This window comes from Hypoxylon trugodes (genome assembly GCF_022578975.1).
Source record: "Hypoxylon trugodes strain CBS 135444 unplaced genomic scaffold F4822scaffold_1, whole genome shotgun sequence".
NCBI lineage: Eukaryota > Fungi > Ascomycota > Sordariomycetes > Xylariales > Hypoxylaceae > Hypoxylon > Hypoxylon trugodes.
In genome coordinates this window covers 2,236,328-2,260,506 of record NW_026250016.1, presented here as the reverse complement: position 1 = coordinate 2,260,506, position 24,179 = coordinate 2,236,328, and the positions used below count along the sequence as shown (strand labels likewise).

Here is a 24,179-nt window from a genome sequence, read left to right as displayed (position 1 = left end):
TTTTAAACTACGACATTATGGTGTTGGATTTACTTTTTTTGGTTGTTTTAAATCTGGTGATTTGTTTGATGATGTGATTGATTTATCACGTTATCTCTTCTTATTTCCTCTACTCTTGAAGAGAGTACTGCTATACCTGGATATCTAGTCATCCCCTTAATATCGCTTCGTATCTTGCTATTTTCTTAGGTAAGTCCATGGCGATGCAAATCATGTTTGGAGGCGGAGGTTCCCATAAACATCACAAGGTACCGTCAGCTGGTTTCCATCACGTAAAAGCATAACCTCACTTTTCACCTAATCGTATTCTACTAAAGAGGTGATCTGCGGGGAAAGCTCTAAATCTGTCAGCAGTTCAAAATCCTTCATTTCGTTCTTTTCCTTTTGTTACTTTTTGTTGTTGTGGCTAGTTTGTTGTATTTCTGTCGTTTGTGACCTGTTGGTCATGCTGCTCGGCTACGTAATGGGAGTCCTTTGTAAAGACGATGATCTGCGCCTTGAATAAAAATCGCAATCCCATTAGCCGAGCTTAATGGTGACGGGACGGGGGAAGGTTTGAAAGTTGCGCGACCTTGCATAATATGCCTGCCTACATAACCTTACTCCGTAGTATCAAGCAACAGTGATGTAGGTCGAGGGGAAAGAAAATAAAAACCTTGCTAAATTTAGGATCCGTAAATAGACCTAATGAGGTAAGTGTTTGAGCTGATCAGTGGCGGGGGTTTTAAATACAAAATCGCGATATGTCGGTACGTATACAATGGGCATTCTTACCATACATACATGTATGTACATTTGAGAGCTTACTCTCGTTTGGTCCGTGTGTGAAGAACATCGTGAATAAGCTTCTTATGTCTGTGCGGGTGCGGGCGTAGGCGTCCGTGGATATAGCCTGCCAAAAGAAAAAGCTGCGCAGTGACGCCAACACGAATTATCGAGCTTCTTAAGCAGGTGTCAGATTCGACCAACAAGACGTCGATCTTATCCACGGTACCTAGTTAATAAAGCCCACGGGAAGGGCTGGGGAGGCTGGGGAGGGTCGACGTCATAGTTTCTGGAACTTAGGAGTGGAAGAAGCCCTAGACAATGTGCACTTATTTGTGCATATCCGTCGACCCGCCGCCTCCCCTCTCCTAGCCCTATCCGTAACTTGACAACAGCAAGAGGGCTGAGCGGGCGGGCAAGAGTGGATTCGGTTTCTACCTCTTCTTGGGAGACACCATCCCCCCTTGCGAAAAATAATAGCCCCCTCCTTCAACCTTTCTTGAGTTTCGTCCTATCAAAACTTGGAAATGGTAGCATATGACGCTGACGGCATGATAAACCACCTAGGTACCCAGCATAAAAAAAATAAGGTGGCAACGGTTAACGGTTAAGGGCAAGTTAGCGATGTACGTATGTTACGTATATGTATGTAAGTGTCTCACATACATACATCCGATGTGTATGTAATGTACTCAGATATTCTACTAAACTCGTAGCCTGTAGATATCGCCCTGTGTGGCTTGAGCCCTGCGAGTTTAATTACTCACCTACCTATGTAGGTAAGGTAAGCCAGCCGGAGTCAGGTACCGGATTAAATAACGTTCTTGTAGGTTGTGTAGCTTGTCTGGAGCTATTAATAGCTTTCGGGAAAGAATGCTTACTCATGTCGGCTATTGTGTGTAGAGAAGCTTCAATGAAGGTTCGAATGTAGATTGAATCATGTTTCAGACAAAGAATGTTAACCCTGTTGGGAACGACACACGATACGAGAAAGTCTAGATGCGAGCGTTGATGTATGTGTGGTGCGCGCGGTGTGTCTAGAACTTGTAGTAGAGTTGTAATAGAGTAGGCCTGGAATCCCCCTTGACACCTGTTACAGGTTTCTATTCGGACCAGGCTTGTATGTACATGTATGTAGGCCTTGATGTAAGTGCTGTGGAGTTGCAGAAGGAAATCCAGTTAGAAGGGTTCTAGGTCTAGGCTTACTTACCACAGTCTTTTTCACACGGCCTATGCCAGCTCCAAGTTCAGAGCACCCTCTGGAAGGGACATCGAATTCGACCTTCTAACGTTCGTAATATGTGATGTGTCCATTATGTACCTAAGATTGGCAACGTAGATCAGTAGATAAGCATTCTTAGATGCTCGTATATGACTAGAGAGTTTTCTTTTTTCAACTTTGCTATTCTAGTCTCAGAGTCTATCTGTATGGCGGGTTTACAGATACGAGGCCTGTAAGTTTACACCACAGCGAATATAAGCATGCCAAGTGTAAAAAGAGACGAGTCTGAAAAAGCAACAGCAGAACTTTCGCCGTTAGCAAATCAGCGATAACCGGTCTGGTATCATCTGTACCTTACATACCCTAGTACTGTATATACTGCAGTATCGACTGTATTATAAATATTTTTTTTTATGTTGCTATAAAAATCGGTATGTCTTGATAGGACATTGATCTGCTGTATTCTTGCGACATTCCGAAATCAACGAATAATGGGTATTTAATGTGTCTTAAAGTTGAAGTGGACTAAAAAGAAAACAGATGTAAAACTTGGCGAATATCTTGCTTGTTTTAAAAAATTAAACTAAATGTCTAACGAGTTGAAAGTTAAATTCTTCGTGATGACATTCGAAACTGCCTTGTCAAGTCAATCTAGAGCGGTTGTGATACTCTTCTAGCGGGCGGGGAGACAGTAACGACCTTGCAGCTGCGCATACTGTACAGTATAGGAAAGTAGTACCGTCAGCCCACGGGTGACAGAGCTGCAGCGGCAAGGACCTAAGCAGCTAAGCAATGCCCCCCCCCCCCCCAAACTAAGATATGGAGCCCCGGTAGAGGTAGACAGGCATGTAAGCAGGTACCTAAGTTATGCTAAACAAGCAGGTGGGAATGCACCTGCGCACGTTTAGAACAGCAGTAGCCAGTAGCACAGCACTTGCACTTGGGACACTTAGTCACCTTGAACTTTTAACCTTTTACCTCAATTTCCAAGCAACCAGCACCTCTTTTAATAACTTATCCTTATTGTAATATTGAGGCCACCACACTCACTTTTAAATCTTCAACCTACTCGATGCCTCATAAGCATAAGGACGCATTAAGAATAATAATCTGTCGTGAACGCGCCGGTTCTCCAACGCTCGAAAATTGTCGACGACTCATTTGTTAGGTCCTAGTTGAGTTGAATGTGCCCTGAAACATTTCGGCCCTGGGACCCGACACAATTACCTATTTCATCCGCCGTCTTCTATCGGCGGCCGAACAAGTCAATCAACAACCTACCCACTACGCCCACACACACTGACACAACAAGCCCGCATTCGAACTTCCTCTTCACCTACTTTACAATAGCGAACCTGTAAAACTCCTATGTTTTTACCGTCGAGTTATTCGATAAAATTTTAGCATCATCGACAGAATTATACAAAGTCGCGCGCGCATTCACCTTCACAACGCATCGCCCAGCCCTATTGCTGCTGACGGTCGCGGTCACCGTCGCCCGCGCGTCATAGAACACAATGACGTCCGCCATGACCCCTTCGAAACCACCACAACAAACCCAACAAATGAGTCCACCGCAACAGCATCTGACTCCTGCTGCTAATCCTACATCGCCTCCCAGCAAGCGAGATTTGAAGTCATGGTGGAGGAGTTTCCAAACTCGTTCGAGGCATCACGAGTCCCAAGGTAAGGGCGAAACCACATCTAGCCCATCGACGTGCCAATCAAGTCCTATTCCACCTTCTCCCTCCAAGCCATCTGTCTCTCATCCCTATTCCTTCTGCCCACGCGATTGGCGTAATAAATATTTCGCCGCCCTACGTCTACACCGAGAATCACACAATAATTATCCACGATCCCCCGATACTTTGTTTGAAGCCCCCGGTTTTGTGCCTAATAACAAGTCGTTCTATTGCGATGATTTGGGAGAACGTAGACATACGGAGGACGGCCAAGAAATAAAAGCGACAACTAACAGGTGCCGCGAAACAGATACGCAACCTAAGGGTATATTTGGAGTCCCTCTACGACAGAGCATTACCTACGCAAACGTCGCTATTTCACTCGTCGACGAGAAGGGCAAAAGCTACATCTATGGATACGTACCAATCGTGGTGGCCAAATGTGGTGTTTTTCTGAAAGAGAAAGGTCAGTAATAAAACCCCGCGGAGGATCTGTTCTTGTGCTGACAATCGCACAGCCACCAGCGTCGAGGGAATATTCCGCTTGAGCGGTTCCGAAAAGCGCATCAAGGAACTGAAGATACAATTCGACTCTCCTGATCGATATGGCAAAGGTCTTGTGTGGGATGGATACACTGTTCACGATGCTGCTAATGTACTCCGACGATATTTGAATGATTTACCCGAGCCTGTCGTCCCGCTAGACCTTTACGAGCGATTCCGAGATCCTTTGCGCGGGCACACGAAACAAGCCGTTGGCGATACCGAGGGTACTCAACTTGTCGACAATTTCAATGAGGCGGAGGCTATAGAGAAATATCAGCAGCTCATCAAGAATCTACCGCCACTTAATCGACAGCTGCTTCTGTATATCCTAGACCTACTTGCAGTATTTGCTGCTAAGTCGGACGAGAATCGCATGACAGCACAGAATTTGGCTGCTATCTTTCAACCCGGAATGCTTTCGCACCCCCAACATGCCATGGCGCCAGAGGAGTACCGATTAAACCAGTGCGTGATCATATTTCTGATTGAGAATCAGGACCACTTCTTGATCGGTATGCAAGGTACAGGTACAGATGAGAAAACCAAACAAGAGATTGAAAAGGGGCCACCGACTCTCATAACGCCCGCAACTCCGAACCGTAACAGCGGGATAGTAAGATCCGCTTCGAATGCCAGTGCTGGTGCTGAGAGCGTTAGTAGGGATGGCAAAATTCGGAGAAATCGGTCTACGTCTTCGCGGCATTCAGTTCAATCCAATGGGGCGTCCACACCCGGTAGTCCTGCTTTGACGCCAAGCGGTGGACTTGCTAGAAGCAATACGGTCCCGTCTAAGAAATCTCCCCATATCCCATCAGGAAGGTTCCCTTCTCGACAAAGCTCCCCAACTGTTGCTGTGGCTCCGGCTTCGCCTTCACCGGGCGGGTCAGGCGTGATCGCTCCTCCGACTGTAGCTGAAGAAGCACCTATCGCGCCTGAAAAATCTCCGGCAACATCACAGCATCTGACTCCAATGACAGCGGGGTCTCCTTCGGCGGGTAGAAGCCAGGAGAGATTGCTAGGTCCTCCCAGCGAATTTATGACGCCTTTAAAGGAAAGAAACCTTCCGAGTCTGTTCCAACGATCGCCAGGTTCCGAGGGTGAAAAACGGCAGCCTAATAAGCTACGCAAAAAGCGATTGCCGAGTAGTACTAACCCGAGCGCACAAAGTTCTACAGCTTCACTTCCTCACTCCGAGGCTGTTTCCCCAGTGCTTGAGGCGCCGAATCCTGCAGAACACAAAGCAACCTACTTAGAACCTAACGGTTCGGAGAATGCCGCCTCTGTGGAAACGCCTTCAGAGCCAACTCCTCGAGCCTCCCAGGTCCCATCTGCAAGTACTACTCAAGTCGAACCAGAGAATCAAAATACGCTTAAGCCGAAGACTTCGCCGTCAACATCATTACACTCATCATTCAACGAGGGTTCCGATGTAGATCAACCCGAAGAGACGGCGCCTATCCCTGCCGCAGACGCTGCCGAAAAGGAGAGAAAGCACCGCTGGCGCATATCTCGACGAAGAGAAGACTATCCTAATGCACCTGGGCAGGTTCTTGGCACCAACAGTCATGCAGAAACAAGTACATCCTCTGTTGGAAGTGGGCAAAAGGCACGGAAGAGCTGGACCGGCGAATCTTCAGATGTAGCAGCAACACTAGCAGAAAGCGAAGCCGCGAATAGAGAGAAGGAAGATGTGAAGGGACCCATCGGGTGGATTAAGAATAAATATCGGGAAGCCAAGGAAAACGCAGAGATTAAGCGTACGAAATCCCCACCGAGAGATCAAGGACAATGTCCCTTTGCACCAGCAGGGAAGAGCGTCGAAACCATGGGGAGTATAGATGAGAAAGGTGTATCTACAGTCAATGGTCCTCCCCTCAGCACAGCTCCAGCTCTTGCCTCTGCTCCTGCTCCTGCTCCTGCTCCCGCACCAGCACCCGAGGCAAAGTCTGCGCCCGTTCCACACGACGCTCCAATACCGAATCCAGCACCAACTCAGACGATAAATAGTGAGAAGCCCTCGAACACCTAGGAGGACGAGGCTTCGCCCCATAATAGTGGCTTAAACTGCTGGGGTATGACGATCAGGCTGATAGGTCAACCGAACCCGATTCCACGCAGCGCTCAACATGGGGACACTTGATCCGATGATTGGAAAAACGGGAATAAGTAATCTCTTTTGAGAGCATCGAATAACGGGGGCTGTCTGGAAAAGAAAAACCAAAAGCGATGGGATATAAATTAGCGAATGGGTCTAGTTGATGATGACGATGGGCGGGATTGATGTCTCAGAAAGTTTGATGACGAAGGTTTCACACGTTCAAAAGGGAGAGGGGAAATGCTTCTTTTTTAAAACTTGGTTTTTCTTGGCTTTTGGACTTCTATTTTTGAAAGGGGGGAATTGATGATGAACCGACCTGCTTTTTTTTATTTCAGCGGGAAGAAACGAAAAAAAGGAAGAGATTAACTTCTTCATGGATACCCTTTCCCCCGCAAACAACCCTATATTGATGGGTTTGTACGTCGCTTTTTTGAAACCGTTTTTTACGCCGTTCTTATAATGTGGAATTCCCTTTACTATCCATGAGTTTTTGACTTGATTTGCTTTTGATTTTGATTTGATGGAGTTGAGTCCGGAACCCGAGTCGTTTTTGGGAAGGTTGGTGTTACTTGAAGAGTTTGGTGGTGACAATTGTTCCGGGAGCTTTGGAAGTTTCGAAGAAACATTATGACATAGGATGGCGAGGCTTTTTAGTAGTGTTTAACATAAGGAGGCCTCTTGATGTGGGTTCTTGCAGGAGTAGTTGGAGTCTAGGAGAAGGTTGGCCGACGTATACGGACGAGTATATGTGATTGAAGAGTTGGAACAATGATGATTGGGATTCTGCTTCGTCTCCTAGAATAGGGAATAGGAGGGATCTGTATCTATTTGACATTAATGTCTATATGCTTCGCCTCGGATGAGGGGTTCGTAGGTAGTGAGGCTCAGCTTGACCCCACTTACATAACAGAACATACATCATCGAAGAGTTGACGGTGGATGGGTAGTCTTGCTATAGTGGCCTCATGAAAAGAATAACTGCTCCCACGCTTGAGTTTTCAAGTATCTAGGTATCTAGGCAACTCATGAATACCTAGGTAGTGTTAAGTAATTCAATTGAGTTGTCCGTATAAGGACTCCGTTGATTTACTAGAGTTTGGGTGTATTTCAGGCAGATAATTCAAAAGAAACCAAATCATGTACATCTTCAGTTCACATCGAATTATACACATGTACAAATCAACATAAACCTATCGTCATACCGAGCCGAATCATCCGACGAATTATACATAAATGGTATACCGAATCTAGATGTAACTTAGAGCTACATATATGTACGGAGATTTCGTACGATAGTTAAGCGGGCGACGCTATTTTTGACGCGGAGAGACGCGGAGGACAGACAGTTCGTTTCAACAAATAGCGCTTAAAATACAGGCCTCCAACCGGACAGCAAATTAAATGGCGGAAATATACTATTTGCAACTACCTGTCCGCACGCTAACTATACGATAATTTACGTGGTAATAAAAAAGAACAAGGGATAAGCAGAAAACTAATTTAGCTAAGGACTCACCATATTCTTCCTCCGATAGCCCAACAATATGCTTAAATCTATAGCGCCGGACGAGGATGGATACCTATAAGGATGTTAGCGCGTTTATGACAGTTGTAATTCGTGTAAGTCCAATAGGCTGGAAATGCGGATTAGAAAAAAGAAGGCTAGAGTAGTAGTCTCGGCCAGATATATGCATCTACTAGATGCTGAAATCTTCATGCTAGATTCCAGAGAGGCAATTCAAGAGAATGTACCTCTCCTCTCCTGCATTACTATACTGTAATATGATGTGTGAATTTGTTTTCAAACCCCTTTTGCTCCTCTTCCCGACTACTGCAGAAAGTAGTCTAAACTCCAATCAAGCAAACCGTGTGTATATCCGCCATGTTTCCGTCTATACAGTGTCTATGACATATCTTCACCTCCGTATTTTCATCCGTGGGTATCTCCTCCTCTTCAAGGAAATGTATACATGAAAATGCTTTTAAATGCCATTGCTCGCGCACGTCCATGCGCTGCCAACCGTACCCAATGCAAACTCATCCAAAATTCCTTGGACACTGACATAGGTTCCAGCTGAGAGGAAGAAAACACCAGTCAAAATAATTATGACGTTCAAAATACCCTCGAACCAACCACGGAGCGATCGGTCCTTAACTAAGGCGACAGCACCGTCGGCTTTTCGCATGCGGAAATACGCAATGCCCCAGAAGATGAATCCAAAGAATGAGTCGAAAAGTGATGACATGAGCGAGAGAACTAGTAAACCTGTCAGTTACACCATTAGTAGTTTGATGAGTTAGAAATCTTACGAGAGTTGAAGAATGGGATGGAGTTTGCAATGATGAAGGCAACAATCCAGGTAATGACTAAATGGTTTGTTAGCACATAAGATGTTGATATAGGATGAAGGAATCATACGTAAAATCCCAGACCAAGTGGCCCATCCAACAACAGTGTGCTCGTTCTTGTGGCGCGAGTGCTGGAAAATTCGGAAGAAGATGAATCGTGCCGACACGGAGGCATACAAGACACCCAAGAAGATGAGTGTGGGGATCATGAATGAGAATGAGATCTTCTTGTATAGCGGGGTCAGGGATCCAAAGGCCGGTGCGGTCATGTACTGGTTTCCAACGAATGCGTAGGTGACTGCGCCAACAACGCTAAAGACGATAATCTCGAGGATAGTGCATGCCCAGAGAGCCTTGGGGAAATCTTTCGGTTCACGCATTTCGGCGATGAAACTAGGAAGAGTAATCTGTCCAATGAAGGTATAGCTAGATAACTGTTAGCCCCAAGAAGCATAGAAATTAGTACGAAACCTAGTACCTGATGTTAAGGAATGCTGATAAGCCATTGACAAATGTAGTTCCCGCGACTGGGATCGCCGTAACAATTGGGTTACCGAAAGGTACGGTAGGGTCGGCAGTCGGCTCAGCGAGGAAACCCGCAGGGTGGCTCTGGATTCCGGCGAAGATCGTTGCCAGGATAACGGAAATGAACGTAAACACCGCCGAAGCAGTACCGAGCTTCGAAAGCATGCTGAAAGTACGAGGTAGCGATGAAAGCCAGCAAATTACGGCGACAATGGCTCCAAAGGAAATGGTTTGGCAAGAGATGTCAGCATCCGTACCGGCCATCGTGTTAAGGTACTTGGCTCCAACCAGGATATGGAGACCCTGTAAAGATGAGTTAGATTCGATGATATAATGGTAATTGTGTGTTTTTCGCTTACCTGAATGAAGGTGTTGTTCAAAATGAACATAAAAGCCGTAAAGTACCAAGCCCATTTTTGACCCCAGAATAGCATTTGACCAATATCGCATACATCTCTAACCTCGGGGTGTCGTAAACAAAATTCCCATAATACGATAGAGCTGGCCTAAGAGTTAGCATGGTGACGGGCTATTTTATTCCGAATGACGTACGTGTATAGAACTAAAAGTGCTTGTACGACGGTAAGAATGAGCCTAATCCACATGTTAATACCTATAAAGGTTTACCGAGACAGGCGCCCAGAGGCTAAGAATGCATACCCTGGTACAAGGCCGAGGACACTGTACGACCAAGGAAAGCTCATAATGGCCTACTAGTTCGTTAGTATCATTGGACGATAACAAACCCCTGACAAGGAACGCGCAGCATGGGAAGAGGAGCCTAGATATGAGAATCTGAGGTTCGACCAATACTTGCTTATTTGCTGGGAAACCCCAGAATTGAGTTACTTACCAAACAGATGTATTCGGAGAATAGTAATGCAGCAGTCTATGTAATTGTCAGTATGATAATAGGTCACGAGGTCATTGACTCCCCGCATAGAATTGCTTATCGGTTGAGACACACCTTTTGCCAACTGCAGGTTCGGTATTGAATAGCATGACCAGCTTCCTCCTCGAGCTGCTTGTTAAGAATAGCATCGCTACTGAGTTCGCTGTCTGAATCTCTAACTTCGGGAATTGGCGCTATTTGAGGCGCGATTCGAGGCCCTATCTTAACACTGGGACCGCCAAACCAAGCCGACCATCCAGTAGGTATGGAGGCCTCGTGGATGTCGTAGTTCGACGGCTCGTCTGAATATTCTGCCTTCATTTTGGTAAAGGGCGCGCGTCGGGGGAAGAGAGGGGATATCAATCAATGTCAAAAGACAAAGAGAGAAAGTAAACAGAACTGAGCAAAAGCTCAAGTTAAGTTTCAATGGATAGTTGCTAGGATACCAACGGTCGCACACATAAGACAACAAAACAAATAGGATTTTATGCTGTTAGTAGTATACCATGGGGAGTTAGAAATAGAAGTTGGAAGTATATAAGGGACTTCGAACGACAAGACTTGGACAAGCTGAAAAAAAAAAAGAAAATAGAATTTCTAGAAGAGGAGAGGAAGCCGAGTTTAATAAGTGAGTTCCAGCTGCTTGTGTTGCAGTCGCGATTGCCCTGATAACCCATTTGAACCATACTAGACGTAAGATACTAGCAAACGGGTACGTTTTAGTACGCCCATTGATGTACCTATCAGGTAGGTAGGTACCTTTAACTAAACTCTAGGTACCAAGAAAAGGCCGACCGAGCAGGGCAATCCCTCGTGAGACGTAATGCTTGTTCGTTCAATTCCTCGAAGAATCCTACTACTACGAGAAAAAGTATAGGATGTATATTTCAATATTTCAATTTTAATTATCTAATAATTTCCTATGATATTGGGATATTATTATCATACCTTTTTCCCTCTTCTGGCATTTTGCGCGTGGAAACTAGGATATGTTTTACTAAAGTTACTTTGATTCAACGAATTAGTTACTTACGTACTCTGGATGAACCATCAAATAGGCGTGCCCGAAAATAGTGCACCGCCCAGGTAAACCCTGGCGTGGGGGTTGTCATTGGCCCATTAAATCCTCCGCGAACGAGTTAACATTCTTTAGTCAAAGTATAAAATTTATCTCCAAGTACCCAGATACTTGGGGATGCAGTAATCAAATTGCTCCAGTAGGCATGAGAGCCTTGTATACGCTAAATCTATAACGGGTAAGGGCTTGATCACGCAACTTAGATCTGCTATGACGACTATCATTTCTGATGTTATTAGTGTCGCCGAACTCTTCGTCTAGACTTTTAGTACCACTTATATATGTCACTCTTCTGTGATATCACTCCCTCTCGAATACCATGTTGGTTCAAGTGAGGCCACACAGCTCATTGCATGATCAACTTAAAATACACATACGATACTACGCATCACGCATCACGCATTGTGGGGGTAACATCGGTCAAACGAACCGTAACGAGCTGAGGGTGGATGATTGGCACCCTCGTTTATCGACTTAGTATTCGATCCGCTCCGTTGGGTCGAGGATCTCTTGTCGCGTGCTTCAACGTCAACGTATATCAATTATACTTATTTAGTCTATGGCGCAAATTGATAGTCGACATAGTCGATATAGTCGAACATCGTTGAAAACTTCAACTGCGCCAAAGGTATTGCGCGATCGAATAGTGTCGTCTAAACTCATTCCCCTCTCCTGTCCCAATTTCCGGATTATTCTGTAGAAACAGGAAACCAATTCAAAGTCTATGATGTCTTACGACTTCATTCGTGAATTGGGCGAAACCAACGGAAATCACAGTTTTTGCCAGTAAATCGGGCACTCCGTATTTTATGTAATGAAATACGCAAATCTGAGAGAGCGCAAAGTTCCGAGGTTGCACCAACCGCCGTATATACGAATAGAGAAGATGGAGGCGATGTAGTACAACCGGGAGTGCGCTTGGCCTAGAGACAGTAAGTAATTTATATATGTTCACGTTGCTAATCGTAGTATGAAACTATTTGTTATACTTATTAATGAGTATTAGCCGTGAGAATCGATTTTCTCTTTTTGCGCTCTCATTGGATCCCTATTGTTTCTGTCAGTCATAAGTCTATCTCAATAGTTCCGAGACGAAACTCCTTTAGCTTCGTGGCTGATGTAAAGGAACTACGTCAACTTGAATGATCTCATATGATTATTAATACTCCTATGAGGTATGAGATATAATGCCATCCCCACCACCCAGAACTCCAGTTCTTGAAATTGGAAGTCTTTGACAGAATCTAATATCAAATGTAACAGCCGTTGATGTCGCTGGCGTCGTTAGTTTTATCCTACGCAAGTAAGGCGGAACTTGCTTATGGTGACGCATGTGGATGACAGCATCTCGAAGCGAGGTGTTTCTCCATCAAATCTTGGATATCGCCATGCCGAGGTTAAGAATAGGGCCGCGAATGAATGATACCTGTGGCACCAATTGGCAACACTGAAAGATTAAATAGTATGCAATATCCGGGAACAAAAAAAATGCCAGATGGCTTCTGGTATCTCAACGTCGCATAGCTTAAGATATCTTCCCGTCTTCGAACTGGCGGGCTGAATGTTTACCCCAATTATGTGATTCAAAGACTTCCCCGTCTTTGGGATGCTTACGGCTCAATAGTATGGATACATATATCCAATTGAACTTCTGCACGACCACATCGATCTCTTCATTGCATATCAAAACGGAAATGATCAAAGGATCCCAAGGCAGGTGATCATGTTCAGCTGTTTACCTTAAGACGAAGAAACCAATACCTAAGCGATGACTGGTTGGATTTCCAATGTAAGGGTCCTCAGATCCCAAAGGTCTTTGTTCTTCTCCGCAATTTTCTTTTAATTTCCCCGCGAAAAAGACGAAGCGTCGGTAAAGTCCCTGGAATTTTCTTCCATTTTTAGCTTGATTGCCCCGGTCAGTCAGATTTCAGCTTGACCTTGCTTGTCATAGCTCGCTTTGCCCAGCGAATTCACCGCAAAAAAAGCCCTTGCGACATCGGCTCCGAGTTTTGAAGACTTTTCCGAATCACGGGCCTATTATGGAATATTGGAAATTTCTTTCCGCATGTGCTTCTCGGAAATATAATAAAGAGGTGAAGCATTTGTTCTTTTTAAATTGATGAAAAAAAAAGAAAGCTGTAAATTGGCCCCCTTGCTAGACTAAAAAGCGACGACGACTTGGCGTGGAGAAGCTCATTGGTTCGCTGGAGGGGATTGACGGTTGGGATTGTCGATTATTGATCGAGTCCAACGCGCGAAAGAACCGAGGGACCGAGAGTCAGCGATTGTCAGCCGGAGCTGCTTACCTCAAATTTTCTCTATTTCCCTTATTCATCCTCTACCCCGACTCCGTGAATTATCTCGTTTGTCGTCGAAAGATTGAGTCAGTCCGTCCCTAATTGACCTTCCTGGGTAACGTCCGGGTTGGTTCCGATTGATTCAGTCGACAAAAATGCATATTCGCAAGGCTTCCCGTATGTTGTGTTCCTATAACAATTTCCATACTCCGAGGTCCGAGCCCTCGTTGGGTGTCCAATCGTGTCCTCCAACAAAGTCTCGGCACGCTGCAGGATCTCAGCAGCGTATGCGGCTGATATAATTACTAACTCTGCTTCTCTTGTAGCGACGGCTCCGAGTGATTCGGACAAGCCAGTAGAAGAAATCATCGGGAATAATTCGTATCATCCCGGCATTGCCGACGTCGAATATGATGAGCTTCATGTTCCGTGTCCGCCTCATACCACGGAGCGGAAGCTCATGACGCGTATCGACTGGAACTTAATACCGTTCTTATGTATCATGTATCTTCTCGCCTTTCTGGACAGAGTCAATATCGCCAATGCGAAATCTTTTAAGCTGGTAGAAGACTTAAATCTTAAGGATAATGAGTACAACACAGGTAAGTCGATTTGACTTGGAAGAGATTATTGCCAGCACTAATGGCCCTAGCTTTAACCATGTTCTTCGTACCATATATCGTCGCTGAGATTCCTAGCAATATCTTGCTGAAAAGGTTCTCGCCTCGTGTATGGCTCCCAACATGTATGCTGGGGTTTGGTATTGCATCGGTAGGCCAGGGTCTTGTCCAAAATTACTCCGGTCTCCTCGCGACGCGGTTCTTCCTCGGCTTATTCGAATGCGGCATGTTTCCTGGTAAGCTGCGGTCTCCCTAGATTTTATCGCTAGCAATTTACTCATCTTATCGACAGGATGCTTCTATCTAATTAGTACGTAGTATTTCCCCAGTAGCATATTACATGTGATGTAATACGCCGTTGAGGTGCTCAATGAGGTGCTAATGTTTGATTTACTCGGCTAGGCATGTGGTATAAACGAAATGAATCGCAGAAGCGGTATTCCTTATTCTTCACGTCAACTTCCTTGGCTGGAGCTTTCGGAGGTCTCTTGGCGTCTGCTATAGGGAAGAGTACGTGTAATTTTGGCGAGGTATTTATGTGTATTCTAGAGTGTGACTAACTTATTAAACAGTGCAGGGTGTTCGTGGATATAACGGATGGCGATGGATTTTTATTCTCGAGGGCACACTTACATGTGTGGTTGCGATCATTTTCTTCTTTGTGTTCCCTTCATTGTAAGTCGAAATTTCAATTTGGGTGTAACTGACGTATGATTAACTTGGCGATAGTCCGGAGCAAGCTAAGTGGTTGACGGAGGATGAAAGGGCCTATATTAAGGCCCGCTTGCAGGCTGATCAGGGACACAACGCCGCGGAACGAAAGATTACCTTCCGCGATGTCTTATCTGTTATGAGTGAACATCGTACGTGGCTGGGTGGCTTTATGTACTTCGGGTTGATCGTTCCTGCATACGGCTATTCCTACTTTGCGCCGACTATCATCTCAACCTATCACTTCGATCCGATTCAGACACAACTGCGAAGTGTACCTCCCTGGGCGGCATCTTTCGTTTTCTCCTTGATAATGGCTACATTATCCGATTGGTGGCGCCACCGTGCGGCTTTTGCACTTGTGCCCCTTACATTAACTCTCACTGGTTTCGCTGTTCTATACAGAGTTCATGACAACATCCCCGTTCAATACGCCATGCTGCATCTCGTTACATGTGGTACTTACGGGATTTTACCTATCATTGTTTGCTGGTTTAATATGAACATTGGGGGTCACCACCGGAGATCTATAGCTACCGCGTGGCAGATCGGATTCGGTAACATTGGTGGTATCATTGCCACGTTCTCCTTCCTTAGCAAGGATGCCCCTCAATATAAGAACGGATATGCGATTTGTCTCGGATTTGCCTGCCTTACCGGCTTGGCAGTGGTCCTCTATATCTTATCTATCTACACCGAAAATCAGAAGAGGAAGAAGGCTGTGCGAGATGTGGGCTTGTCCGACTATGAAAAAACGGAGTTGGGAGATCTAAACCCCGAGTTCAGGTATATGTACTAGTAAGTACACGGTATGTACAAGGGATGATATCAGAAGAAATTTTCCAAAAAGAAAAAAAAATGAGTGGAGGGACTAAGTGTCTACCTAGGTAGATAGGATAAAATGTTTTAACTGGTATTTGTCTAGATATTTAGATTCCCAAGATATTTACGACGCTATCGTGTATACAAGACTTCTGAGCCCTTCAACGGGGTCATATGCTCTACTTCTGATACCATGCAATCTCAACGCATCAATAATCCGTAAGTGTTTTGTCCGTGTGCCCTATACCGTCCCTTGACAAAGGTTGGGCTCTCAACCATTCCCCGACATACGCCATGTGTAACAGTCCTTGAATCATAGCATCACACTCCAAGCCTAAGTCCCGCCTTAGAATTAAACTGTTCGTCATAAACCGAGTTAGGCAGAGACAACGGCCTCAGCGGCGCATATTCCGAATCATTCGGCGTATCCAAGAGAGGTTTCAGCAGCCCCTCAATTTCCTTCAACTGACTCTCAAGGCCCGGTATATTCATAGCTCGGAGCTTTCCTAAACTGAACTCCGCACCCATTCTCTCGTAAACCGTTAAAGGACGCCCTCGCTCTTGACGTATCGCTGCCTCGGTGCCTAGCTCACGTTTCCAAGCACCATCAGGAATGCGTTCGTTCGCGTACGCAACTACATTGTCCCTCCTCACAACCACGACCTGATCCACAATTCCCCTTCCCTTCGTGCCTCCCTCATTACTTTGCCCCGAGTCTACGAACGCTGCAGCTTCTAATAATCCCGCATACGACTCGTCATGCACCTTGCGCGGCGTAAGTCGTAACGGTAGTCTCCCTCCCGGTCCAACTTCTGGCAATTTTTCATAAAAACGCGTCAATATTCCAAGCCGACTCAACGGTGCTGGGACTGCCATAACTGCGACCTCAACGCGGTACCCATGCGTCCGGAATAAACATGCCAATTGCGCAAAGTCTTCCGGATACCGTGCTGCAGACTCAAGTAGTACATCGGCTCGTCGCGCCGCTGCAACAGATGCAGCCATGTTGAGCCATCGTCGGGCGTCGGGGCCAGTAGCCTGCGATGCAAGACCCGGTCGCGTAGCCAGAAGCGTAGTATAAGACGGATGATACGTTTTATAAGTATCCGCCACAAAATGGGCCAAATGCGAGCGTCCACGGAGTCGTTCTATCGCACTCTTAATCGCCGGTGCAGTGCGCGTTTTCCCCGCGCCAGTCTGTCCAACAAGCAGAACCGCAAGCGGGGTTCTCCCATCGCCATTCGCAGAAACCGAGAGCTCGGCTGTAGCTGAAAGATGGCCGAGCTCAGCGGGTACTATATCGCGTTCGAAAATAGCACGCGACTCGTCGTCGGAGAGCATGTAGGATTTCGGTTCGGCGTTGTCCATCGTGATGAGTCCCCCGTTATCTACTATACTGCCAAAATACTCAAAGAGCCAAAACGATGGAATCGCAAGGTAGGCAGACATGCCCCCTTTTCGATCCTTGTATAGGATCGCATAAGTTGTGCTTAGTATATACTAATTTATTTTTTCTCTTTAATAAAAATCGCGCTGAGCGAAGAGATATTTATTAGTAAAAGATTGAGGTTGTTACTGGCCTTCTGACCTGGCTCCAAGCCGTGGCTTTGTGTGGGGGTGAGACACCGCCAGTGCCTATCAGAATAGTCTTATAGACGGCACTTAATAGTGTAACACAAATTACGACAACGGAATCCTTCCGCCATCGAAACACGGGCTATACAATATATAAATAGATCCCGTAAACCCTCGTTTCCGCACATTAAACACTTGGACCATTTGCGAAAAGAAGCAAGAGGACGAAGCGACGGATAAGCCACATCGTGGTGGACATTGTATTTCTTTCATGACCTCATTACACATTTTTCGTAGAATTAATGGTCTTATTTTTAGAGAAAAAAATAGTTGGGGAATTCATGTTGATTTGATTGGTTGTTTGATGAGTATACCCAATCTTGGAAGTTTATAAAATACTTTAGGTAGGTATCAATAGTTACAATATAGAGATTAGAATAGAATATTGTTTTGATAGCTGTGTGAAGATAATTATTAGTAGAAAGAGGTAACTATTCTTGTCGGAGATGATCGTAAGTCCGTTCTCTCTAAAAGCTATGGTCCACGGGCGATCCCACTTAACTCCGGTGGCTTTCTACCACAATACTTAGGTAGTTGAATAAACATATCAAAACCATTCAATCTGCCAGAAACATAAAGTGTGTAGTCTTGAAATCAGAAATCATGTTATCCAACTCCGGTTCTGATATGATTGAAGATACCCGGCAACTGAATACTGCAAGGCAGAATGATGCAACCGCCGAAAGGAAAGCCCGAAAAAAGCGTTTGAAGCTGAGTTGTATGGAATGTAGAAAAAAGAAGGTACGATTTCTATCGCTGATCTAAAATGAGCTTCGTAATTTTTACTAAACACTACATGAAGCTATCTTGCGATCGAAATTCTCCATGCCAAAGATGTATAAGATCGGGAAGGCCGGCGCAATGTACATTCGAGACCAGAATAGAGCAACCGTCGGTATTAGGTCCATCAATTCAGCAGCAAGAAGAGATTCAAAATCTCCAAATTGAGATCACCGCGTTGAAAGATTTAATCTCGAAAAACCGCCTCGAATTTGAGAAAAGGGATGCGATAATTTCAAGCATAGGAGGCCCACCATCAAACAGGAAGCCTCAAGAAACTGGACGTCTCCCAACTAGCAACCTCAATGCGGTGAATCCAATTACGATGAACAACGGTCAACCTATCACGGCAATATCTTCAAGGGAAAGACTTGGTCAAGAGGCAGCTGAATCTATATGGCCGCAAATCACGGATCCAAGAGAAAGAACCCCACAAGGATACTATGGTCGACATGCCTTATTCCAGTTTTTCAACGTGGTAAGATATTTAACCTAGGTATTTTTCTAATCAACTATGCTCATATTCTCGCTCAGATACCCGAGCTCTTTCCATTCATTAGGGAAACAGCCGATGAATGGTTCAAACCCCTTGGCGTGAGTATCGTCAAGAAGGAATCCAACGGGGGCGCATGTAATACGAAGCCGCCTCATGGAGATGGCATGGTTCTGGAGAGCCTTCTCCCGCCTAAAGAAGATACCGATATTCTAGTTTCGTTTTACCTTGACAATCTAGAACAAATCCACCGAATTGTTCATATTCCTACGTTCAAGGAGGAATACGCCAACTGCTGGATTCCTCAACGGCCCCGGCATCCCGCTATGACAGCTCTCATCTTGGCGATGATTTCAATATCTGCATGTGCAACCACCGCCGATGCGACATTTATAGCAACACGATACCGGGCTGTGTGTACTCAATGGATCTCCACCTGCGAGGAATGGTTGAAGCAGCAAAGTCCCAAACACCGCAAATTCATCCACTATCAAATTTCCTGTTTGGTATATCTTGCCAAGCGAGCGGCTATGATCGGAAAGAAGCGGTGGTGGAAAGAAACCAGTTCGTTGATTCAGGATTCCATTATATATGGACTACATTGCGAATCGACTTTATCCACTGCGATACCTTACATCAGGGAGATGAAAAGACGAATCTGGGCTGTACTCCGAGAATTAGATCTTCAGAACACATTTGAGTACGGCCTTCCTAGCCTGCTTCACAATATTGAGTCTGATATTGCCCCACCCACGAATATCAACGACGACGACTTTGACGAAACATCAAAAGAAATACCTGCGCCGAAACCACCGGGTGAATATACTTATACATCTTACCAGGTTCATAGTTCTCGAAGTTGGTCGTTGCGCCTCGAAATATCGCAGCGTTTATTTAGTCCCAAATTCTCCAAGCCTCTCTCTTATGATGAAGTCTTGCGATATACCCACAGGATCGCACGAGAAATAGAAGCAATACCTTCATGGGATACTGAAAATGCGCTCACTCACGCATATCTACTATTCCAGCTCAAAACTTGCATCCTCGCACTCCACCAACCCTACCTCCATAAAAACGACGGCAGGTACTGGCTTTCAGAAACAGCATGTTATCACGCATCGCGCGATATTCTCCTCCTGCACAGCAAATTAGCAGAATTAGGAATCCAGAGTTCAACGGTGCTTAGAGAAGATCTCCTATTAGCTTCATTAAATCTCGTCCAAATCACTATGCTTCAGCCCAAAGCTTCGATTAACATCATGTCGACCGATTCCCAATCCACAATCGATCTTCTCATGCAATGTGTTCCATTCATGGAGGATATACACCTACGATGTTGCCATAGCGAACTCTGGTGTTTTATTACAATGTACGCGGTGATTATGCTGCTCAAAATACACCTTGGCAAGGAAACTCGGCAAACTGCTAAAGCAGCATGTGCAAGACGGTATCTGGACTTACATTATCGGCAAATCGAGAGACATAAGATGTGTCTTCCTATTCATGAGGATTTCCCACCTTCGAATTCCGCAAGCCACGTTGATGTTAGCGATGCGCTCACGCCGTTCCAACCAACTACACCTATCGCGACCAACTTCCCGGTGTCTGGGTGGTTGGACTGCAATTACTCCGAGGTTAGTACCGATATCCCGACATGTATTCGATGCTTACTTCTCTTATATATAGTTCGACATAGATGCTTTTGATTTTGATAATACGTGGGGTATTTGGGAACCGCCGCAGATATGAAGCAAAATATCCGCTATATTGGTGGGCTCGAGGCTGTACAATGTTAGGGAATTTCGAAACGCATTAACAATTCACATAGTGCATGTTTTTGGAATAATTGGTTTGATGTTCAATGAGCGGTTATCCATCCGAATATCGAAATGGCGCTGATTGTATTGTGATATAAATGCGCCCATAGGCTGTGTTAAATAATGTACCTCGATACTTGAGTGAGACGCAGTCTGCACTTCTAAGTATGGGTTTGATATACGAAAGAGATCAGAATTTCAAGATCGCACGCTTGTTAAATCCTTCCGCTACGCTCGAAAGAACGTGGATAAGGTCCGGTGAGCCCCCCTTTGCGGATATATGTTTAATCCTGTTGGGATTAGGATTAGGGTTGCAATTAAGCGAACTTGCTCACGGTCTTAGCCGCGTTCTCACGTTCAAGAAGAGTTTCCATGAAGCCATTAGCCGGCTTGGATTCCTTGATTTCCTTGGCGACTTGCTGATCAATTTCGAGCTGCCCGTCTGTCCAAAGAGGGTCCTGAGCGTCTGCTCTGGCTTCACCCACACCGATGAAGCCACCCTCAGCCGCCCACTCGGAGGTTCGTTTAATACCAAGCTTATTCCAGATTTCGTCAATGGCGGCAACAAGCTGGTCGCGGAACTCCTTCGTGTGACCCGGGGTCGGAGTAATTCTGAGGCGTTCCTGACCGACCGGTACAGTTGGGTAGTTGATAGACTGCACATAAATCTGGTAATCGTTTAATAGCATATCCGAAGCTTGCTTTGCAAGTTCGGCGTTTCCGACCAAGATCGGAACGATGTGTGATGGGTTAGGGATGACTGGAATGTCTCTAGCGTCTAGTGCCTCCTTGACGGCACGTGTGTGAAGTTGCTGTAGTCGTCTGTCGCCATTGTATTCCATCTGATATTCAATAGCAGCCCTGGCACCAGCCATAGTTGCTGGTGGGAGTGAAGTAGTGAAGATAAAACCAGGTGCCAGAGATCTAATCATATCCACAAGTTTCGCGCTTCCTGCGATATATCCACCTACGCACCCGTACGCTTTACCTAGAGTGCCAGTTATGATATCTATGCGATCCATAATCGTGCCTTCTGGTTTGCCTTGTTGGTGAGCTTCGAAATCCAAATGCTCAGCAACACCGGCGCCGTTCGGCCCATACATGCCAACAGCATGAACTTCGTCGAGAAAGGTGATGGCTCCATATTTTTCGGCGAGATCGCAAATTCCTTCAATTGGTCCGATCGATCCGCACATGCTATAGACGGACTCAAATGCGATGATTTTCGGCACATGGAGGGGTAGAGAGGCTAGTTTGGCCTCAAGATCTTCCAAATCATTATGCTTGAAGACGATTTTCTTTGTCCCAGAATGACGAATGCCCTGGATCATTGATGCGTGATTCAAGCTGTCGGATAGTATGACACATTCCGGTAGTTTGCTTCCAAGTGTTGCGAGTGTCGCATCATTGGCGACATAGCAGGAGCTGAAAACGAGGGCTGCTTCCTTCGCATGCAGCTTCGCAACGGTTTCTTCCAATTCGACCGCATGTTTGTTGTGGCCGGAGATATTTCTCGTACCCCCCGCACCGGCGCCGTATTCTTCAAGAGTTTGGTGCATTTCTTGTAAGACCCGTGGGTTTCGTCCCATTCCCAAATAATCATTGGAGCACCATACTGTTACCCGTTCCTCCCGATTGGCTCCGTGAGCCTGGGGAAATTCCTTAGCCAACCGATTGATATTATTGAAGTAACGGTACGATTTGTCCTTGTGTTTCTTGTCAAGTTCGCCCTGGTAAAAGGTATTGTAATCGAATTTGTCGTTCGGACCAGGTGGTTTTTCAACGGGAGCGGATGACTTGCGATTGATGGGAGCGGCTGGCGGGAATTGAACTAAAAATGAGATGTTAGATTTTGGCACTGATCACAGTCGGAGTGGCGCATACATACCGGACTCGCGCGGGGTGAATACGGGAGTGTCCACAGCCCTGGCTTCGTGCGAACGGCTGGTATGAATCTTGGCTCTTCCAGACTTGGATTGAGTGGTATAGTTACGAATACCGGAGACGGTCGCAGCATGAGCCATAGGAGCCCGGCTAACTCTGGCCGACTGAATGGCGAGCGCCTTGCTCATAACGGGGCAACGCTGCCCGAGCAGCTGAAGCTTGGAGATGGTACCACCGCATGGTGAGGCTTGGGGACGAGTCGAGGTCGAAAGGGCACGAAGGGTGGCGGGAGTGGCAGCCTTCAAAAAAGGGCACATGGCCTTAGACTGGCGGAGCATAGTATCCATGATGACGATCACAACGAATCCAATTTATGTTACCAATTGGTTCGGTATGAGGAGGGGGGTGGGATAAGTTGGAACAATAAAAGGAAGAAAAAAAGAGGGTTGGATTGGAGAAGAATTGATCAATGTCCTCGAAGGTTTCAAGTGTTACTATGACAGAAGAGTGTACCCCCCCGTTCCCCGTTTCAATAAATCTGGGCTGTCTGGGTACGGGCTACAGGCGGGCTTAATTGATGACAGATGGGCGAATTATGATTGGAAACCGAAGTACCAAAATTATGCAGGGCCGAATAAGCGGTATAGATCTAACGTAAGATAGATTGATTTAAAAAAGGATAAAATCTAGCTCTTTCTACTTTCAGTCTGGTTGGGGCAAGAAAAGCCGTCTTACCAACCTTAAGGTACCTAAAGAACCAATGAAACTTGCTACTATTAGCATGTACTGGGTAGTGTGTAAGCGCCATAGTAAGATCGAAGGTGCTACTGTACAGTACAGTACATCTTTACAGTATGCTATTCCCCTCCAACTCGGAGCCTCGGTATGCGTCCCGCATTTTGCCCCGCCAAGTTACTTCCTAATGCTGCAGACTTTTTTCATCTAAGATTTTTCCCATTGGTTCATATTAGACTTTCTTACCTAAATGGGAATTGGTTTCACGACCCACGTGTTGTACTGCACATCATCTACTTAGTTCTGTCCGGCATCGTATGTTGACAATTATTAGTTTATGGCCTAGAAGCTGTCCGATATCGACGTAGAAGCCGAAGTTCGCCCATATCTTTCAGATCTTTATTGAGGCAAATGTTCTTATTCGCAACTTTACTTTGCGGAATTATGTAACGCATCGAAGTGTCCAGTAACCTGCCTATATATGTTTCTACCAAGGCATATTTAAGTATTGACACAGTTATAGAGATGAGCATTATTCTAACCTAAGAACCATTAAATTCGCACTTTTTGACAATAGAAAAGTTAGGTTTGGAAACCCCTGAAAACCTATACATATTAGCCTATAATTAGACACTTCGCAGCTAAGAAAACCGACCCGCTCGTCCTCCTAAGATCGGAGACTCCCTCATAAGATGCCGGAAATAAAAAGATATAATTCAAGATGAACCAAAAGCAGGCGACCATAAATCAGCTTACAGCTTCAAACTCGTGTATACCTATTCAAGAACATCGTGCGAATATCTTGTCGTTCGCTATATTCCAACACGTGTTTAGCAAATTTAATCGTCAGTGCTTATATATAACTTACCGACCTATATAACTGCGTTTATATGCGATTTCCGTTGTGGTTTGGAGTTAATTTGTGAGTAAGATTTCTTAACATCGTCCAGGCAATGCTTCATTAACTCATCCACGACTTTGAATACCCCTTTATTCGGGACTCGCTACTCCGTCAAACATATCAAGTATCTCGATAAGCTATATGTCGACGTCTGGTTTCTCGGGGCTGGGTTTTGACTTTGATACGGATAGCCTCTTTGAATATTAGCAGACCATAAAAGTTAAGCCACACCACCCGGAAGAGTCGTATCTTGCATTGTGACTTCGAAGTTCTCTAACGGCGAATAGGTCCTCCGATTCAAATTCATATTTCTCTCAACGATTGAAC

At 45.4% G+C, this 24,179-nt stretch overlaps 6 protein-coding genes across 6 annotated transcripts; 3 read left to right on the top strand and 3 right to left on the bottom strand.

The window, feature by feature from the left end:
- Nucleotides 1-3,504: 3,504 nt before the first annotated feature.
- Nucleotides 3,505-6,244, top strand: F4822DRAFT_424217 (RhoGAP-domain-containing protein; the record flags this gene model as incomplete). Its single annotated transcript, XM_051460108.1, has 2 exons — nt 3,505-4,135; nt 4,188-6,244. 2 exons carry the CDS (start codon nt 3,505-3,507, stop codon nt 6,242-6,244), a joined length of 2,688 nt encoding a protein of 895 aa, XP_051319528.1.
- Nucleotides 6,245-7,589: 1,345 nt separating this feature from the next.
- On the bottom strand, nt 7,590-10,482 carry F4822DRAFT_23302 (transmembrane amino acid transporter protein-domain-containing protein). The gene is made up of 9 exons (XM_051454166.1): nt 10,155-10,482; nt 10,041-10,076; nt 9,848-9,897; nt 9,740-9,781; nt 9,547-9,688; nt 9,141-9,490; nt 8,733-9,088; nt 8,624-8,680; nt 7,590-8,570 (listed from the first exon to the last, which is right to left on the bottom strand). Exons 1-9 carry the CDS (start codon nt 10,398-10,400, stop codon nt 8,296-8,298), a joined length of 1,554 nt encoding a protein of 517 aa, XP_051319527.1. The 5' UTR covers nt 10,401-10,482; the 3' UTR covers nt 7,590-8,295.
- Nucleotides 10,483-13,609: 3,127 nt separating this feature from the next.
- Nucleotides 13,610-15,584, top strand: F4822DRAFT_424215 (MFS general substrate transporter; the record flags this gene model as incomplete). Its single annotated transcript, XM_051460107.1, has 7 exons — nt 13,610-13,631; nt 13,781-14,056; nt 14,107-14,310; nt 14,367-14,384; nt 14,477-14,584; nt 14,647-14,749; nt 14,804-15,584. 7 exons carry the CDS (start codon nt 13,610-13,612, stop codon nt 15,582-15,584), a joined length of 1,512 nt encoding a protein of 503 aa, XP_051319526.1.
- Nucleotides 15,585-15,763: 179 nt separating this feature from the next.
- F4822DRAFT_385674 (zeta toxin-domain-containing protein) lies at nt 15,764-17,747 on the bottom strand. Its single transcript, XM_051456647.1, has one exon. It carries the CDS (start codon nt 17,054-17,056, stop codon nt 15,929-15,931), a length of 1,128 nt encoding a protein of 375 aa, XP_051319525.1. The 5' UTR covers nt 17,057-17,747; the 3' UTR covers nt 15,764-15,928.
- A 63-nt stretch (nt 17,748-17,810) lies between these two features.
- Nucleotides 17,811-20,457, top strand: F4822DRAFT_23208 (uncharacterized protein). Its single transcript, XM_051454152.1, has 4 exons — nt 17,811-17,983; nt 18,045-18,500; nt 18,557-20,149; nt 20,202-20,457. Exons 1-4 carry the CDS (start codon nt 17,846-17,848, stop codon nt 20,262-20,264), a joined length of 2,250 nt encoding a protein of 749 aa, XP_051319524.1. The 5' UTR covers nt 17,811-17,845; the 3' UTR covers nt 20,265-20,457.
- F4822DRAFT_23202 (tetrapyrrole biosynthesis, 5-aminolevulinic acid synthase) lies at nt 20,436-22,772 on the bottom strand. Its single transcript, XM_051454151.1, has 2 exons — nt 22,221-22,772; nt 20,436-22,163 (listed from the first exon to the last, which is right to left on the bottom strand). Exons 1-2 carry the CDS (start codon nt 22,561-22,563, stop codon nt 20,650-20,652), a joined length of 1,857 nt encoding a protein of 618 aa, XP_051319523.1. The 5' UTR covers nt 22,564-22,772; the 3' UTR covers nt 20,436-20,649.
- Between the last annotated feature and the right edge of the window lie 1,407 nt (nt 22,773-24,179).

Bases quoted from the DNA above. Each gene is read 5' to 3' on its own strand.
- F4822DRAFT_23302 (XM_051454166.1), bottom strand. From the start codon at position 10,400: ATGAAGGCAGAATATTCAGACGAGCCGTCGAACTACGACATCCACGAG. The intron at 10,077-10,154 runs GTGTGTCTCAAC...ACAATTACATAG, and splicing joins GAACCTGCAGTTGGCAAAAG to ACTGCTGCATTACTATTCTC. The intron at 8,681-8,732 runs GTATGATTCCTT...CAAACCATTTAG, and splicing joins CACTTGGTCTGGGATTTTAC to TCATTACCTGGATTGTTGCC.
- F4822DRAFT_385674 (XM_051456647.1), bottom strand. From the start codon at position 17,056: ATGTCTGCCTACCTTGCGATTCCATCGTTTTGGCTCTTTGAGTATTTT.
- F4822DRAFT_23208 (XM_051454152.1), top strand. From the start codon at position 17,846: ATGTTATCCAACTCCGGTTCTGATATGATTGAAGATACCCGGCAACTG. The intron at 17,984-18,044 runs GTACGATTTCTA...CACTACATGAAG, and splicing joins TGGAATGTAGAAAAAAGAAG to CTATCTTGCGATCGAAATTC. The intron at 18,501-18,556 runs GTAAGATATTTA...ATTCTCGCTCAG, and splicing joins TATTCCAGTTTTTCAACGTG to ATACCCGAGCTCTTTCCATT.
- F4822DRAFT_23202 (XM_051454151.1), bottom strand. From the start codon at position 22,563: ATGGATACTATGCTCCGCCAGTCTAAGGCCATGTGCCCTTTTTTGAAG. The intron at 22,164-22,220 runs GTATGTATGCGC...TCTCATTTTTAG, and splicing joins ATTCACCCCGCGCGAGTCCG to TTCAATTCCCGCCAGCCGCT.